This window comes from Cimex lectularius, unplaced genomic scaffold, assembly GCF_000648675.2.
Source record: "Cimex lectularius strain Harlan isolate CLEC.00 unplaced genomic scaffold, Clec_2.1 scaffold28, whole genome shotgun sequence".
Taxonomy (NCBI): Eukaryota; Metazoa; Arthropoda; class Insecta; order Hemiptera; family Cimicidae; genus Cimex; species Cimex lectularius.
The window spans coordinates 618,826-635,972 of NW_019392712.1; the positions used below are offsets into that span (position 1 = coordinate 618,826).

A 17,147-nucleotide genomic window follows, 5' to 3' on the forward strand; every position below is an offset into this window, starting at 1 on the left:
ATTTTAAAACTAAGCTCCTTCTCAGCAAATTCGAAAATTCTTTTTTTTTATCCTTTTTTCCTAAACGTTCTATTTCTCATATCTTACTGTTGTTTTCTCCTCTTTTAGCTATTTATCTTATTTTATATGGAATTCATGCTTTATTATATTTCACAGAGCTTTTTACATTTTTTATTTCACGTTAGGAAGGACTTTCTAGCTCCTCTTCAGCCAATTTGGAAATTTTCTGTTATTCTTTTTCCTATACCTTTCAGTTATCTTAATTTAATGTTATTTTTTTCTTTTAGAGCTATTTATTTTAATTCAGTTGGAATTCGTGCTTTACTGAACTTCACAGAAGTTTTTACATTTTTTATTTCATATTGAGAAGAAATTTTCGAGCTTCTCCAAGCTCCTTCAAGCCAGTTCGATTTTTTTAAAAATCCTTTTTCTTACGCGTTCTATTTCTCATGACTTACTGTTGTTTTCTCCTCTCTTAGCTGTTTACCTTATTTTATATGGAATTCTTGCTTTATTGAACTCCACAGTGCTTTTTATAGGTTTTTTTTCACCATAAGAAGGCATTTTCGAGATCCTCCTGAGCTAAATTTTTTTTACTTTTCTTTCAGGCTAGGAAAGAGCTTAGAGAAGCTCGAAAAAATTTTCTTAATATGAAATAAAAAATGTAAAAACCTCTGTGAAGTTCGGTTTACAAATGAATTAAAATAAATAGTTCAAAAAGAAGAAATCAACATTAAATTATAATAAATCGAAAGTGTAGGAAAAAGGATAACAAACAACTTCTAAATTTGGTGGGGAGGAGTTCACAGTAAGTTATAATGCATTAATATGAATTGATTGTTTTGTGTTTTAGTTTAACTGTACGGAATTTGTTTTGAAAAATGAAGAAAGCACAAGCCAAATTTTGTATGATTTTTCTAAGATGAAAAATTAAAAAAAGGAGAAGAAAAAAAAGTGAAAAAATATCGATTTTGACTTTGAATCGATTCTCTCGACTTGTGCAACAATTGGGTGGAGTGAGGGATGAGTCAAGCACCAAGTAGGCGTGTCACTTTCAAAGAATCTCGTTAATGTTTTGTATTGTGTTTCTGTTCATTTCACAAGGCCCGATGACTTTGTTTTAAAACCACGAACTTATTTAGCTTTTAGTTTTTTTTTCTTTTTAAGTTTATTATAAAATAAATTTTATAAAAGTCCTTTCGAAAAGAGGAACCCGTAATTTAAAATTGATGGAATAAACAAATCGGTACGTGATTTTAACGGTCTCCCTGTCAACAACTATTTAAGACCAATTTTGTCCTTTTTTTTTAACACGTTTCAATTATTTTATTTTTTAAATTTTAAATGCCGCTTTATAGAGTCAAAACGCTGTGTGAGTCATGAAGGTGGTTCTCGTCTTATTTCTGGCCTTCTTCCCCGTTTTCCTCTGTCAGAAATACAACTCGGATCCCCAGGAATGGAAATGCCCCAGGCATTGGTATCAGTTTCAGAGCTCATGCTACAGATTCATCAAATCACCACTTCGCTCCAGAAACGACGCCAGGAAAAACTGTCAGGTAATTTAAAAAAATCAAAATAAAACCTGTCACCTTGTAAAGTGTAAATGATCAGAAATATAACTTGGATGTTGTCCAGGTTTGTATTTATAAAATGGTATTTGATTTAATCTTTATTGAATATTTTTCATAACAGTTCCATTGGCCGGTGGAGCTTGGGATCGAAAAGACATCGGGAAACATGTAAAACTATACCTATACAAAATTATAATATAATTTAAGAGCCGGCCTCTTTATGACCTGCCCACCTGGCATTTTACCAAATCACAAAGCTTTTTCAAGGACTCTTTTGTTTATCCTTCGTGCCCGGGCTTGGATAAGGAGTAACCCTCTTTATGACTTACTAACTGCGACAAGTTTTCGGTCTGTTAAGCATATCCATTGTTGTCTAGAGAATTAAGCTTAAGGCTTTTTACCAGACCCCAAAGCTTTTTTATGGGCTCCCTTCTGTGTCCTTCAGGCCTGGGCTCTTTCTCTCACAGGAGTAGTAATCCCATCCTGCATAAGCCTCCATGAACAGAGGTCATGTTCAGCTTCTTCTTCTTACTGACAACTGCTCTGGCTTGTTTATGCTGCTCTGAGTCTATATGCCTTCAGAGTCTGCAGTGTCCAGTTGCACTATTAAGCTAGTCCTAGATCCTATACTAGATTTATTAGTTTTGTGATGGTTCATGAACTTTTTTGCATGCCTCTGTCCTAGATTAAATTCCCATTGAACAATGGATTTCCATTGTCACATTTTTGGCAGTTACATATGCCATAAAAAAAGGGTTCAGGGCCAATAGATGTCCTCATTGAACTTTGCTTGGACAATTTATCGACCTCTTAGTTGCTCCTCTGCTGTGTTTGTACTGTTACCCCAACAAAAATTAATCTTGTGTGCCCTAATGCTATCCCAAATGACTCTGGACTCTACTACCATTGCGGCAATTGCCTTCAGTACCACCTTACTATCCAAGAAGATGACTATGCTTCTATTTACGATATGAAGGCTTTTAATCTCTTTCGCACAGTGTTCGATAGACACTGAACTTCAGCACTTATTAGAAGTGTCCACTGATTAGAATGGACCATATAAAATAAATAAATTAATTTTAAAAAAAGTGGATTTCCTTTTATAGACAAATACACTGAAGATGGTGAAATGCCAAAATGTGTATCAAAGACCAACCCAGTGAGGATAGACAGACCAAAAATGTAACATTAGTCAAATGAATGATCAAATTACAGAAAAAATTATTAGGTATGGAAAAATATTTCCCTCGCTCTGTGTTTATAAGAGAATTTTTCATTGAAAAATCTATAAAAGTAATGTCCATTTATTAGAATGTCTCTCTCGTTATTAGAAGTACTTTGCTTACTGAAGTAAATGGAGTAATGCCAGCAGAAATAAAATTGTGCAGTTATTAGAAATGTCCATTTAGGAAAGTTTGGCTTTCAACATTTATCACATACAGTAACAGAAAAAGTGTTTGACCTCAATTTCAGTGTCTTAGATCTTAAAACACACATATCGTCCTGCTTTACAATCTTTTGGACTACTTTAAAACATTTTTACAAGTGTCTTCCATTTTGGGACATTCATGCAGGACTAGTCATGGTCTTTTTCAACACCACACACTCACTGGTGGTACAGTTGTGGATTGATTTGATTTTACAGCTTGCTATCCCTCAGCCGTTTTTCCTTTTCGAAGATCTCAAATATTTCGAACCAACACCACACAATTTCCCTCTCTAGGACATTTTCTTTATTTTCACTGTTGATTAACAGTGGTCCTCAATACTTCACACTCTCTAGGAAGTTCGCAAGCACTTGTTGCTGGATGTGATTTTACAGCTTGCTGTAGAACCATATCAACATCCGTTGGTGGTAAAACCCTTGTTGTTTTCCAAAGAGCTTCTATCTTTAAAACACGATTGCGTTTTTTTGACCCCTTGATAATGACTAACAGTACTTTCAGCACTACATTCTTCCTGGCAAGTATGTAATAAGTACTTGTGGCAGAATTAGATTTTACAGATTGTCTATTGATGCCTGAGAGCTTATGTATTTCCAAGAATGAATCTCAATAGTTACATTTTTCAAACAAACAACATGATATGTGGGTCAATAGTCTTTTAACAATTTCCCAAGCTGCTTCAGTGGCAGTACAAATTTTATCCAATTTTGTGAGAAATCTGCTTTCATTTTTGACAGAATTAATTGAACTAAGTAAGGCTTCAATAAGTCAGTCAATTTTTGTAATTTTGTAGTATTTGAAATTTGTGTACTAAATTTGCCGAAAAACTATTGGAAAGAGTAACATATCAAGAACAATGTAATCATGTTTTCTGTGTTTCTTTTTCTGTGATACAATCGCATAACTGAGGCACAGTCAGGTTTTAAATATAGCACTCAGGATATTTTATCTCTTTGTAATTATTTTGCTTATCTGAAATTTCATTATGCTTAATAAATAAATTGATACTGATGTAGTGTGATAAATTTATTTTTCTTATTAATACAATAAACAATAAAACAATGATAATACAATATAATATACAATAAACAATGGTTGGACAGTATAAAAATAAATATGATTATCTAAAGAAACGAGAATAATATAAAATTAATTAAGGTTTTTAGTTGAGATGAAAAAAGTCAATGGCACGAGCGGGATTCGAAATCTCAACTAAAAACCTTAATTAATTGTAATGTATTAATTAATTGGTCAAGCGGGCCACGAAATTAGTGAACTTAATAATATAAAATGTTAGTAACTTTGCAAGAAAAAGAGATATAAATTCGATGTATTAATAAACTCAAGGAAATAATTAAATTATTCAGAAATCGTGAGATGCGGTCTGGTGTGATGTAGGTTTCAGAAAAACATTTTCTTTATCGTGCCAACGTTTTGATCTTTATTGAGATCATCTTCAGGGCCTGGGATTTAGAAACATTGTTTACAATAAACAAATACATTTAGGATGTGGAAAAGTGAATTTATACAATGCAAAATATATTTTTTATATTCAGTCAAAGTATTTCTACTCACTCAAAGTGTTTGTCTTCTATGTAATTGTGTCATTCTTGCGTGTCGTGTCGAGAGTGCCAGTGAGATTTTGCTGTTTTATGTTTATATACATTGGATTTTGAGGGGGTGGGGAAGGATGTCGGTATAGAAAAGACATTTGTGTTTAAGGCGTCGGCTTCTTTGAGGTGAAAAGAGCCGACGAAGGGAAACAATGTGTTGGTAATGGTTCGGCCAGATGATCCTTTCAGGATTATATAGAAAGAGATAAATAGGAAAAGGAAAGCTAAATTGTTGGACAGTAGACTATGAGAAAATATTTGATGTGTGGAATGTAATGTAATGATATATGTATGTTATCTATATTGAATTTGAAATAATTAATCCAAATAATTAAAGATTATTTGGAGATAGTGAGATGCGGTCTGGTATAACGTAGGTTTTAGAAAAACATTTTCTTTATCATGCCAACATTTCAGTCTTTATTGAGATCATCTTCAGGGCTCAAAGTGTTTGTTTCCTGCGTAGATGTGTCTTTATTAGATGTTGTGTTGAGAGTGCCCCATGAATTAATATTATTATTTAATAATAATTATTATTAAAGCGTCTAAGATTATAAATATATAAAAATCATAAATGACTCTTACAGTTCACTATTTTGCATTTTAGGCCTATGAAGCTGACCTTGTGAGCATCAGTTCTTCTGAAGAGCATGGGTTTTTGGTTCATCAGCTGTTATGGCAAGACCCTCAACATCGTAGGTGGTATGTCGGAGGGAGACAGCAAAGCCCCGACTATTGGGTCAATGATGGAGACGGTACCAACATGGCTGATTTGGAAAATGCTTTCTTCATATCTACAGATTACGTCTCAGTTCAAAAGGAGTATTTAACATATAGGTAAAATTTTGACGGTTAATGCTATAACAAGTAGTAAAAAAAAAAAAATTTCTATTGGAAATTTCTTTAATCAAAATTAGATTTTGATATTCAAGTAATATTGAGACATTATTTGAATCAACTACTTCCAAAACTGTGTTTTATGCAGGCTCAGCTACTCCCTGGTTACATGAAAATAACACACTCAAAAAAATTTACATCAGCCCAAAAACATAGAAAAACTGCAGGAATTTGCAAACACTGAACTGAACAAAATATTAAGTGACTGAGTTTTGGACCAAAAAATGCGTTTTTTAAATTTATTTAACTATGATGAACCATAATCCTAACCCTACCTAATTTAATTTATCCTAACCTAATTAGTCCCTAACTATAACCTAACCCAACTCATCCAACCCCAAAACATATTAATATTAGAAACATTAGAAAGAATTATTTTCTAATATGGAGGTAGTTTTCACTTCCTTTCTTGAACTTCTTAAGACAGAAAACCAGTAGAGCCTTAGACAGTGTTTGTCCCACAAACTAAGGAGTGATTATTTGAAGAATTTCGGCTGATTTTGTGCCTTTATGGGTGAAAAATTTAATAAAACATTGTTCAACATGTGTACCTTTCTGACATTGTGGGGATAATGCCGAATCAGATTGATGAAGATTGATGTGTATTTGTGCTTATGTCGCCAGATATACAATGCCAAGTTAACAGTTAAGAAAATATTTTCTAATATGAAGGAAGATATTGGAGAATCGGTACCTGGCTTGGTGGCTAGGAAGTATGTTTTGTTTCAACAAGATCAGGTGCAAAAACTTTCCAAAACTGATAAAGTCAAACTTCACCCACGCTTTTCACATCTGTCTTAATCAACTATTAAGTCTGATATTTCTTCTAACAAGTCCTACTTTTTTAAAGGGAAAAATGAATCTTTCAAATACATTGAAAGGCATAAAAACTATAATAGAGAACTTGACAATTGGAATTTAGTTCAACTTGTTGTAATTTCAATTTTGTTTACTCATCTCCAAATTTTCTCATTATTCTATTTATGATGAATGTTGTTATAATTTTTTCCATGTGTTTTGCTAGATTTTCGAATGAAATAAAACGCTGGGGATTTGAACCGGTTATGGGAGATGAACCACTGCTATACATATGTGAGGTCCCTGTTACAAAACTGCATTACTTAGTTGTTGACGATAGAACTCATGAGTATGGAATCGATGTGGTGGACCCTGAAAAAGTCCCAGTTGGTCCTCACTTTATAAAACAGCCAGAGAACATTGTTTACGATACGGCCAAAATCTCTACTAACAGCTATGTCACATTAAGGTAAGTAAACTTGTGTAAAATGTACACAACCTTTGGAAAAAAATTTAGTGTTTTTATTTAAATTCTAAATGTAGAGATTTACTTTAACTAGCTTTGTGCAATTTTTCAGTTGCCTTGCAAACGGATATCCAACACCTACTTATGAATGGTTCAAAGAAAAGCCTGAATTGGTAAAATCTGTCTTCCAGAAACTTGATCCATTAAAAAATTCCAAATATACAATTAGCGGTGGTTCTTTGATCATACATCAACCTGATCAGGTATAATTAATAATAATATAATCTATTAATTTAATTTGTTAATTTATTTAAAAGAAAAATATCAAACCTAATAAATACAAATACAAACAATTAATTAATTTTAAATTTAAACAAGAAAAATTACCATGTTGAAAATCAAAGCGTATTCGGCCGGGTCGGGCACAGTACTTCTTGAACTCATTGATAAAAGCAAACCCAAAAGTTACCCAAATCATAAAAAATAAATCATAGAAGTTTGTGTTACTTATTTTTGCAGAAAAATGAAGGAAAATATTTTAAAAAATTAGAATAATGTTGAAGATGATGAATTATTCAATCCTTTTGGATCATAAATAAATCTTAACAAACACTCATGATTGGAATTAAACCTAACACTAACCATAATCCTAACCCTACCTATTGTAACTTCGATTCCAAATCTAACCTAAACCACAACCTAACCTAAACCACAACCTAACCCAACCCAACCTGAAAGTGGAGTTTAAAATAAAATTGGGGGAAAATACAGCATTTCATTTGGAAAAATAAAAAAAACTGTTGCTACACCCCTTAAATACAAAAATGTTGATAGAAAACCATTGAACCAAATTCAACAGTTGGCATAGAACTCTGAAAGTTAAAAGATCTGGTTTGAACTTTTTCATACAGACATTGGACAGAGGGAATTATCACTGCAAAGCTAGCAACAAATATGGATCTATTATCTCTGAAACAGTAGAACTTGCATTTGGAAGTATCGGCGAATTTAATTTAAAACGTTCTGCTGAATCTGGACAAGAAAATTGGGGTAAAACAATGTTCTGTGACCCACCCCCTCATTACACGGGTAAGTGCATGTGCACAAAATAGAAAAATGCAATTTTCTGTATACCATGTTTACCATTTTTATTGCAGACGTCAAGTATTACTGGGCCAGGGATTATTTTCCGAATTTCGTTGAAGAAGACAAAAGGGTTTTTGTGTCGTACGATGGCGCTTTATATTTTTCTGCTCTAGAAAACATAGATAAAGGAAACTACAGTTGTAATGTTCAAAGTAAAGTGTCTGATACGGGGAGAAATGGCCCGTTCTTCCATCTTAATGTTATAAGCAACTGTGAGTAAATTTTTCACCGTTTTGTCTGACGTGTATTCGCCACTTTATTGCAATTATTATCCCTCATGATTTCAGCCAATTTTCAACAACTAAAATTTCCAAATAACTTTCCAAAAGCCTTCCCGGAGGCTCCAGTTGCAGGGAAAGAAGTGAGATTAGAGTGCATTGTATATGGATAGTAAGTGTGTTTAAAGTAGAATTAATACACTAGATATTATATTGTTAGTTTCTAAATTATATTGCTTACTAATTATAACTAAAAGTTGACTGCAAAAAAAAAAAAAATTAAATGTACCTATTCAAACTAAACAATATCTGAATTATTTAGTATTATTTACTTCCAAACTAGTTGGAATCAGAAAGCAAATCGTCATTCTTGTGGATTATTAATTATTTCAGTGGGTAAGAGCAAAATAAAAAATATATGTGTGGTGATTAGTGATCTCCACACGACACACAAGAATGGCACAATTACGCAGAAAACAAACACTTTGAGCTCGGACGATTATCTCAATAAAGATCAAAATGTTGGCACGATAAAGAAAATGTTTTTCTAAAACCTATGTCACACCAGACTATTTAAGTTTTAGTAAACTAATAGTAATAGTTAAAATTTAGTTGTTGCCTGTATTCGTTTTCAGTATTAGAAGTAGTAAGTAAAACAGTAGAGTACAGTCCTTGGCAATGTAAGGACTGGGTCTTTAACGAAATTTGAGATCACTTGTAAAAAAACTTAAATATGTCAGTCTGTAGACATATATAAGTTTGTTTTGCCCTGATGATGACCTTAAAGTAGGTTGAAAGGGTGGCAGTAACAATTGAATCTGCTTTTTTCTTCAAGACCATACCGTGATCGAGAGTATTCGTGCCTGTATTCGTATGAAGATTTTAAGCCTGGTTGACTTTATTAAAATGCCATACAATTCTGTTAATCTATGTCTATTTTAGTCCCATCCCCTCATATAACTGGACAAGGAGAGGATCTGTGCTTCCGAAGCAAGCTCAGTTTCAAAGCTATAACCGTGTATTGATAATACCAAATGTTCAAGTAGAAGACCAGGGAGAATACGTTTGTCGAGTGTACAACGATCGATCGGAGATTGAAAACAGCGTACATCTAACAATTCAAGGTATGAATTTAAATTATTGGACAATTATGTTCGAGGATTCAGTAATTTCAGCTTTTTAACAGCAATAAAATGTAATCTAATTCCTGTTGGGTGTCAAGGATGAGGGGCAAACCACTTACAATAATTATTTCAAATTATTCTCAATAAAAATTTGGCACTCTCAACATGACACCCAATAATGACATACCTACACAGAAAACAAACATTTTGATCTCAATAAAGATCAAAACTTTGGCATGATAAAGGAAGTGTTTTTTCTAAACCTACATCACACTAGACCGCATCTCACCATCTCCAAATAATCATTAACTAACATTCACTAAACACCACACAAAATTATACAATGTTTTAAAGCTTAAGTTTTTATTTTATAAAAAGTTCTTAAAGTTCCCCATTGTCTAATAATAACCCTAGCTCTTACCTAATCTGTCCCTAATTCTAACCTAAACTTTAAACATTAATCCCAAACATTAACCTAACTAACCTGATCTGTCCCTATGCCTAATGTTTTTTTAACTATTTGTTTAGCATGCTCCAATTAATTATTACATACATAATACAATATTTTAAAGCTTATTAAAATATATTTTTTTATTCTTCTTCAACTACTTGTAACTTTAACCTAACCTGTTCTTACCTCTAACTTAGCCCATCTCCAACCCAAACTTTAACTCATGCAAATTGATGATGTGAAAACAGCCATGTTAAAAAATACAAATGAAGTATATTGAAATATATGTCTATTTTCTTGATTTCCAGCTGAGCCAAATTTCACAATTCCTTTAACCGACAAGCATTTAGATAACCATGGTGACCTCACCTGGACATGTGAAGCATTTGGCATCCCTGATGTAACATACAGTTGGTGGAAGAATGGAGAACCTTTAGATGTTAGTGTTTTTTACATTATACTTTTTTCTATCTTGTAAATTGTTTAATTAATTTTTTTTTGCAGGAGGATCATTTATCAGATTTAGATAAAGAAAGATATATTATACAGGATAATGTTTTAACTATAAAATATTTAGATCTTGAAAGAGATCCAGGAATGTACCAGTGCCAGGCAAAAAATGTTTTAAAAACTGCATTGTCTTCAGCACAGCTAAGAGTGTTATGTATGTGGAATATTCCTGAATGTTACGCATTAAATAAAATGTTTTTAATTTATTTTTAAAGCATTTGCTCCTACTTTTAAAAAGAAGCCATTGGAGCCTGAAACCTATGCAGCTGAAGGTGGAAACATTACCGTTATTTGTAATCCCGAGGCTGCCCCAAGGCCCAAGTTCACTTGGAAAAAAGACAACAACGTAATTGGTATGTAATCTGGTTTTTAAGTTTATTTAACAAAAAATATGCCCAAATTTAGCTTTTATTATATTTTGAAAACTTCAAATTAGGCTCTGGCGGGCGAAGGAGAATCTTGGACAATGGAAATTTGGTTATTTCACCAGTTTCACGAGATGACGATGGTTTATATACATGCATAGCACAAAACACTTATGGAAGTGATGAAAGTTCAGGAAGACTTATTATAATGAGTAAGTAAACATCGACAAAACACATTTGAAAAATTTCTTTGATGTTTTGGTCAATTTTATACCATGCCTATCCTCTCTGTTTTGGCCTTACAGCATTGAGGTACAGGCCTTACAGGTTGAAAAGAAATATTTACATATTTTATTTGTACCTTTTTTTTTAATATGTAAGTGAAATGTGATGTTTTTGAAAATTGAAATTATTTTTCAGAGGGCCCTACATTGATAGAAAAACTACCTCCAAAAATTACAACCACGACTGGGAAAAATATCTATCTGTATTGTTCTGCATCATCCGAAGAAATTTTAGATATAGCCTACATTTGGACACATAATGGGATGCTGATTATCAATTCTTACCACACAAACGTTAAAGTTGTAAGTTTTCTGTTCATATAAAATAAATATTTATTTAGAAATCGTGAGATGCGGTCTGGTGTGATGTAGGTTTCAGAAAAACATTTTCTTTATCGTGCCAACATTTCGATCTTTATTGAGATCATCTTCAGGGCCTCGGATTTACAAACATTGTTTTCATATTACAATTACATTTTGGATGTGGAAAAGTGAATTTATACAACGCAAAATATATTTTATATATTCAATCAAAGTATTTCTACTCACTCAAAGTGTTTGTCTTCTGTGTAATTGTGTCATTCTTGCAAGTCGTGTCGAGAGTGCCAGTGAGATTTTGCTATTTTGTGTTTATATACGTTGGATTTTGAGGGGGTGGGGAAGGATGACGGTATAGAAAAGACATTTTTGTATAAGGCATCGGCTTCTTTGAGGTGAAAGGAGCTGACGAAGGAAAAAAATGTGTTGGTAATGGTTCGGCCAAATTATCCTTTCAGGATTATATAGAAAGGGCTAAATAGGAAAAGGAAAACTGAATTTTTTCACATAGTTTAATTTCCCAACAATTCTGCTTTCCTTTTCCTATTTATCTATTTCTATATAATCCTGAAAGGATAATCTGGCCGAACCATTACCAACACATTTTTTCCTTTTGTCAGCTCCTTTCACCTCAAAGAAGCCGACGCCTTATACAAAAATGTCTTTTCTATACCAACATCCTTCCACACCCCCTCAAAATCCAACGTATTTAAACACAAAATAGCAAAATCTCACTGGCACTCTCGACACGACACGCAAGAATGAAAAAATTACACAGAAGACAAACACTTTGAATGAGTAGAAATACTTTGATTAAATATATAAAATATAGTTTGCATTGTATAAATTCACTTTTTTTCCACATCCAAAATGTAATAGTAATATGTAAACAATGTTTGTAAATCCCAGGTCCTGAAGATGATCTCAATAAAGATCGAAACGTTGGCACGATAAAGAAAATGTTTTTCTGAAACCTACATCACACCAGACCACATCTCACGATTTTTAAATAAATATCGATTAACGGTCACTAATCATCACACATATAAAATAGAATTATATTATAAAAATATAATTTGTATGTTAAAATAAAATATGTCTTTTTCTTCTTTTTTTTTTGCTAGAAAGTGGAAGGTGGTCAATTAAATATATACAATGTAACGTTTTCCGAGGCTGGTGAATATGAATGTGTTGTAAAAACTGCTGTTGGGAAAATTTCAACAAAGACAACACTGACTGTTGAAGGCCCTCCAGGACCACCAGGTAATTAAAATAATTACAAATTACATTTTATTTTAGTTTTATGCTTATATAGATGGATAGATTTGGGTGAGGTAAGAGTGAGAGATAGGTTACGAACTAGTTAGTGTTAGGGCTAGGAACAGGTTAAATTAGAATAGGTCAAGCAGGTTAGTTCTAGGGATGGGTTGGGTGAAAGCTAGGAACGAATTTGAGTTAGGGACAACTCGGGTTAGAATTTGGAATGGGTTCTGTTAGGGTTAGATTAGAGTGGGAGACAGTTAAGGTTAGGAACTGGTTAGAGTTAGAACTAGGAACAGGTTCAGTTAGGATAAGGTTAGAGTTATGGACAGGTGAGCGTAGTGTTAGGAAAGGGTTGGGTTAAAGTTAGGGGTAGGGACAGGTTGGGTTGGGGTTAGGAACAAGTTGAGTTCTATTTTATATATCTTATTATATAATATTATGTAATAATAAAGAAATGTAAATAATAATAAATATCTGAAGATGAATTTTTCAAAAATAAATACTACACGACTTTACTTTTTTTTAGGGGGTGTACAAGTAATCAGCACAAATACCGTTAGTGCTGTCTTGCAATGGACTGATGGCTCAGATCATGGAAGGGAAGTATTGTACTACCAAATTTCAGGGAGAACACAGTACAATCAAACTTGGACCATCCTTGAGAGAAGTATGTTTAATTTGCCCAAGTTTGGCTCATTTTCCTTATTTATCGTATTGTACCATAGGTACAAGAGGGAGGGAGATTGATCGTTACAATGGCAGAAAAGAAGCGAGCGTCAGTAATTTAACACCTTATTCTCAATATGAATTCAGAGTCCAAGCAGTGAATGCTTTAGGCATTGGTCAGCCATCATTACCTTCTCCTAAGTACAGCACGCTTAATGACAAACCGTACAAAGCTCCAGAAAAGATAAGTGGAGGCGGAGGAAAGATTGGCGACCTTATTATCACTTGGGAGGTAAATGAATTCACCCTGTACCATTTATTTTTTTACATATATTTGTATTTATATGATGGTATTTTCAGCCAATGCCTCCCCAACACCAAAATGGGCCTGGAATTTACTACAAGATCTTTTGGCGTCGTCACAACAGTTCAGAAACTGAATTTCAGTTTGAAGTGCTTAATCATCAAGGAAATGTAGGTGTCGCCGTGATCAGGATTCCCTTCGAATATTATTATACTCTGTATGATATTAAAGTTCAGGTTTGTATTTATTATGAAAACTACTTTAATAATATATTTTGAAAACATAACTATTAAAAACTCATACAGTATGAGATAAATAGTTACCAATTATTCAATTGTTCTATTATGATTGTCTTTCAGGCTGCAAACAATTTTGGTTATGGACCTGAATCAAATATCACAACAATATACTCAGCCGAGGATATGCCACAGGTAGCACCACAACAAGTTTACGCCCTCGCCTATAACTCGACGGCTGTAAATGTCACGTGGAAACCTATTGATAACACTAGAGAAAAAGTCAGAGGAAAATTAATCGGCCACAGGGTGAGTTTTAATTTGTATTCAACAATATGTCTTACGGATGGATAATTGATTATTTACTATTTCCAGCTCAAATATTGGATGTCCAAAAACGAAGAGAGTGATGCTGTGTACTATTTAAGCCGTAGTACCAGACCTTGGGCATTAATTAAAGGCTTGCAGCCAAATACGTACTATTACGTTAAAGTTATGGCTTACAACTCAGCTGGAGAGGGTCCTGAAAGTGAAAGATACTTGGGTAATTATGAATAAAATAACATAGATAAATCTATTTGATTATAAAAAAAATCAATTTCAACCTTTTTCAGAGAAAACATTCAGAAATGCTCCACAGAAACCCCCATCTTCAGTTAATATATTTGCCATTGATCCATCAACAGTGAGAGTTGTCTGGCGATATGTTCAGCCCACCAATGAAGAAGAGCCATTAATTGGATTCAAGGTATGAAAGTAGCTTTGTATACACATATAAATTTGCGGGATTTATGTTTTTTAATGATAAATGGTTTAGTCTATACTAATGCAGTGAGTCTTAGCAAAGTAAAAATTCCTGCCTCACGGAGGCATAATGTCTTAACTACCCATTGGGTCTCCATTTGAGGAGTCAAACCACAATACATTTTCCATATTATTCACAATGAAAAAGCCATGAGTGGTGCCAGTTTTGAGTAAGGGACGAGTTAGTTTAGTGATAGGCTGGGCTAAAGTTATTGGTATCTAAAGAGACAGATTGTGTTGGGATATAGTTAGAGTAAGGGAGAATTAAGTTAGGGCTAGGAACAGGTTAGGTTAGGATTAGAGACAGGTTGGTGTTAGATGGGTTGGATTAGGGTTAGGAATGTGTTAGATTAGAATAGTAGGAACAGGTATGTTTAGGGTTGAGTTAGGTTAGAGTTAAGGATAGGGACAGGTGGAGTTAGGGCCAGGATGGGTTTGATTAGGTGTGTGTGTTTGTGTGAGAAAATTTAGGTTAGGGTGTAATTAGGGCTAGGAACAGGTTAAGTTAAAGTTAGGGAAAGGTCCTAACTTTTGTTAGGGCCGGGTTGGGTTAGTCATGGGTAGGGACAGGTTGGGTTAGGGTTAACCACAGGTTAGGTTAGAGTTAGGACAGGCTTGTTTGTGACTCAGTTTTGTTTCAATTAGGGACATGTTTAGTTTGGGCTGTGTTGTGTTAGGTAGGTATAGGTGATTAGAGAAAGACAATTTAGATTAGGAAGTGGTTAAAGTTAGGGCTAGGAAGGGGCTGGGTTTGGGTTAGAATTAGGGACAGGTTTGTTTGGTTAGGGCTGCGTTAAGTAAGGGGCCAGTGGGATTAGAGGGTAAGAACGGATTCTGTTAGAATTAGGTTAGAGTGAGAGACAGATTAGGAACTGGTTAGTTTAGAGTTAGGGATGGGTTGGGTTAGAGTTAAGAATTATGTTAGGAACTGGTTAGAGTTAGAGCTAGGATCATTTAGGTTAAGGACATGTTTGGTTAGGTTGGGTTAGAGTTAAGAATTATGTTAGGAACTGGTTAGAGTTAGAGCTAGGATCACATTAGGTTAAGGACAGGTTTGGTTAGGTTGGGTTAGATTAGAGTTAGGGATGGGTTTGGTTAGTGTTGGGGGTAGGAACAGGTTGGCAACAATTTGTCTTCAACAAATTAAGGTATATATATATAAGGTAAGATATCCATGTTTCAATTGTTTTCTGTAATGTGAAGAAAGTATGTGTGATGCAGTTGTTTTATCTACAACTTTTCTTTTTAAAAAGGGTTTTATTATTAAAACAATTTTGTATTTTTATCTCATTTAAAACTACTATTTTCTCTTTGTTGGCTTTTAATTTTAAGGGGCTTATTTTAAGTAATAAATACTGCGTCACAAATTTCAGTTTATTATTGAATTGAATGATTTAATTTTGAACATATTGTAGATATGATTTAATGAAATGAATGATTTATTAAATAAATAAACTTTAAAGGTGAGAGTTTGGGAGGTGGATTTGGATATGAGTACAGCAAATGACACCATAATCTATGTCGATTCAAAATTGGAGGCATATGTGAGAAACCTCTCTCCAGGGAAGACGTACAACATGAGGGTGTTGGCATTTAGCAATGGAGGAGATGGCCGTATGTCGTCTCCGGCATTTACATTTAAAATGGGTAAGAATCATCGATAATCAAATCAACTTGTTAAAAATCACAGATATTCTCATTTTTTTACAGGTGATGACACAATACTACGAAGTGCGGCCAGTACCTGCACTTATTTTGCCTCACTCGTTGTTTCACTTCTTGTGATATTTTTCCGTCCATATTAATTAATTGTTACATGTTACTTACTAAAATTTATGTAGTATTTGGCACAAGTCAAAGACTGGCTAAATGTATGAGATTTTTCTTTTTTTAAGATAGAGCACTGGTTTGTTCATACAATTTTACATTTTCTTATAGAGCTCATGGTCCAAAGTAATTTTTTAAAAATAATGTTAATAATGTTCAAACTTGTACATAAAGCAATACAACTCTTGATCATGTATCAAGGCTGATCATGTATAAATATGAAGACACTATAAATGCCTCATACTTTTTAATATTTTTATTTTTGTTTTATTGAATAGTGATTGTAAATTTTATTTTCTTATTTAAGTCGATAAGATAATTTACTCAGAATTGAAGCTTATCACAAGAATCTTAATTCTCAATAATCTCACTGCTTAATATTTATCTTTATCAAGTTAATTATTTTGTACAAAATGAAATTGAAGGTTTTTATAGTTTGCAAATATAATGTAAGCATGGAGATATGCAAATTTTGCTCATTGTGTAGCCATAGTGCCTTACATCTGTGCTGTCTTCCATCGAATGGAGATGGTCTTCTATTTCATTATGTTGATTTTTTTTTTTTTTGAATTTTCAATCTCAAATATTACGTCCATTTGTGTTGGTTGTTTTTCTAATTTTTATATAATGCACTTTATATATATTTAATTTTTTTAAATGTATTTTTTTACAATAAACAGACAGAAGAAATGTATATTTATAATAATTACCTTGTTTTTTAATATTTTTTAAAATTTATTTATGGAATTTTACCTCTGATCCAAAGACAATTTTATAACAAGCATGTCTGTAAAATGACCATACTTCTTGTACAGTGCATCATCAGAAATAACTTATTCGA

The 17,147-nt window shown here is 33.2% G+C and overlaps 1 protein-coding gene across 1 annotated transcript; it reads left to right on the plus strand.

The window, feature by feature from the left end:
* The first annotated feature begins 1,034 nt into the window (after positions 1-1,034).
* Positions 1,035-16,559, plus strand: LOC106669973 (contactin). Its single transcript, XM_014399900.2, has 23 exons — positions 1,035-1,246; positions 1,359-1,556; positions 5,237-5,466; positions 6,551-6,793; positions 6,903-7,053; positions 7,702-7,879; positions 7,948-8,148; positions 8,224-8,326; positions 9,097-9,278; positions 10,038-10,168; positions 10,234-10,393; positions 10,455-10,592; positions 10,676-10,816; positions 11,025-11,191; positions 12,331-12,469; positions 12,996-13,136; positions 13,195-13,427; positions 13,496-13,675; positions 13,799-13,984; positions 14,051-14,219; positions 14,290-14,423; positions 15,943-16,126; positions 16,190-16,559. Exons 2-23 carry the CDS (start codon positions 1,380-1,382, stop codon positions 16,282-16,284), a joined length of 3,663 nt encoding a protein of 1,220 aa, XP_014255386.1. The 5' UTR covers positions 1,035-1,246; positions 1,359-1,379; the 3' UTR covers positions 16,285-16,559.
* Positions 16,560-17,147: the final 588 nt, after the last annotated feature.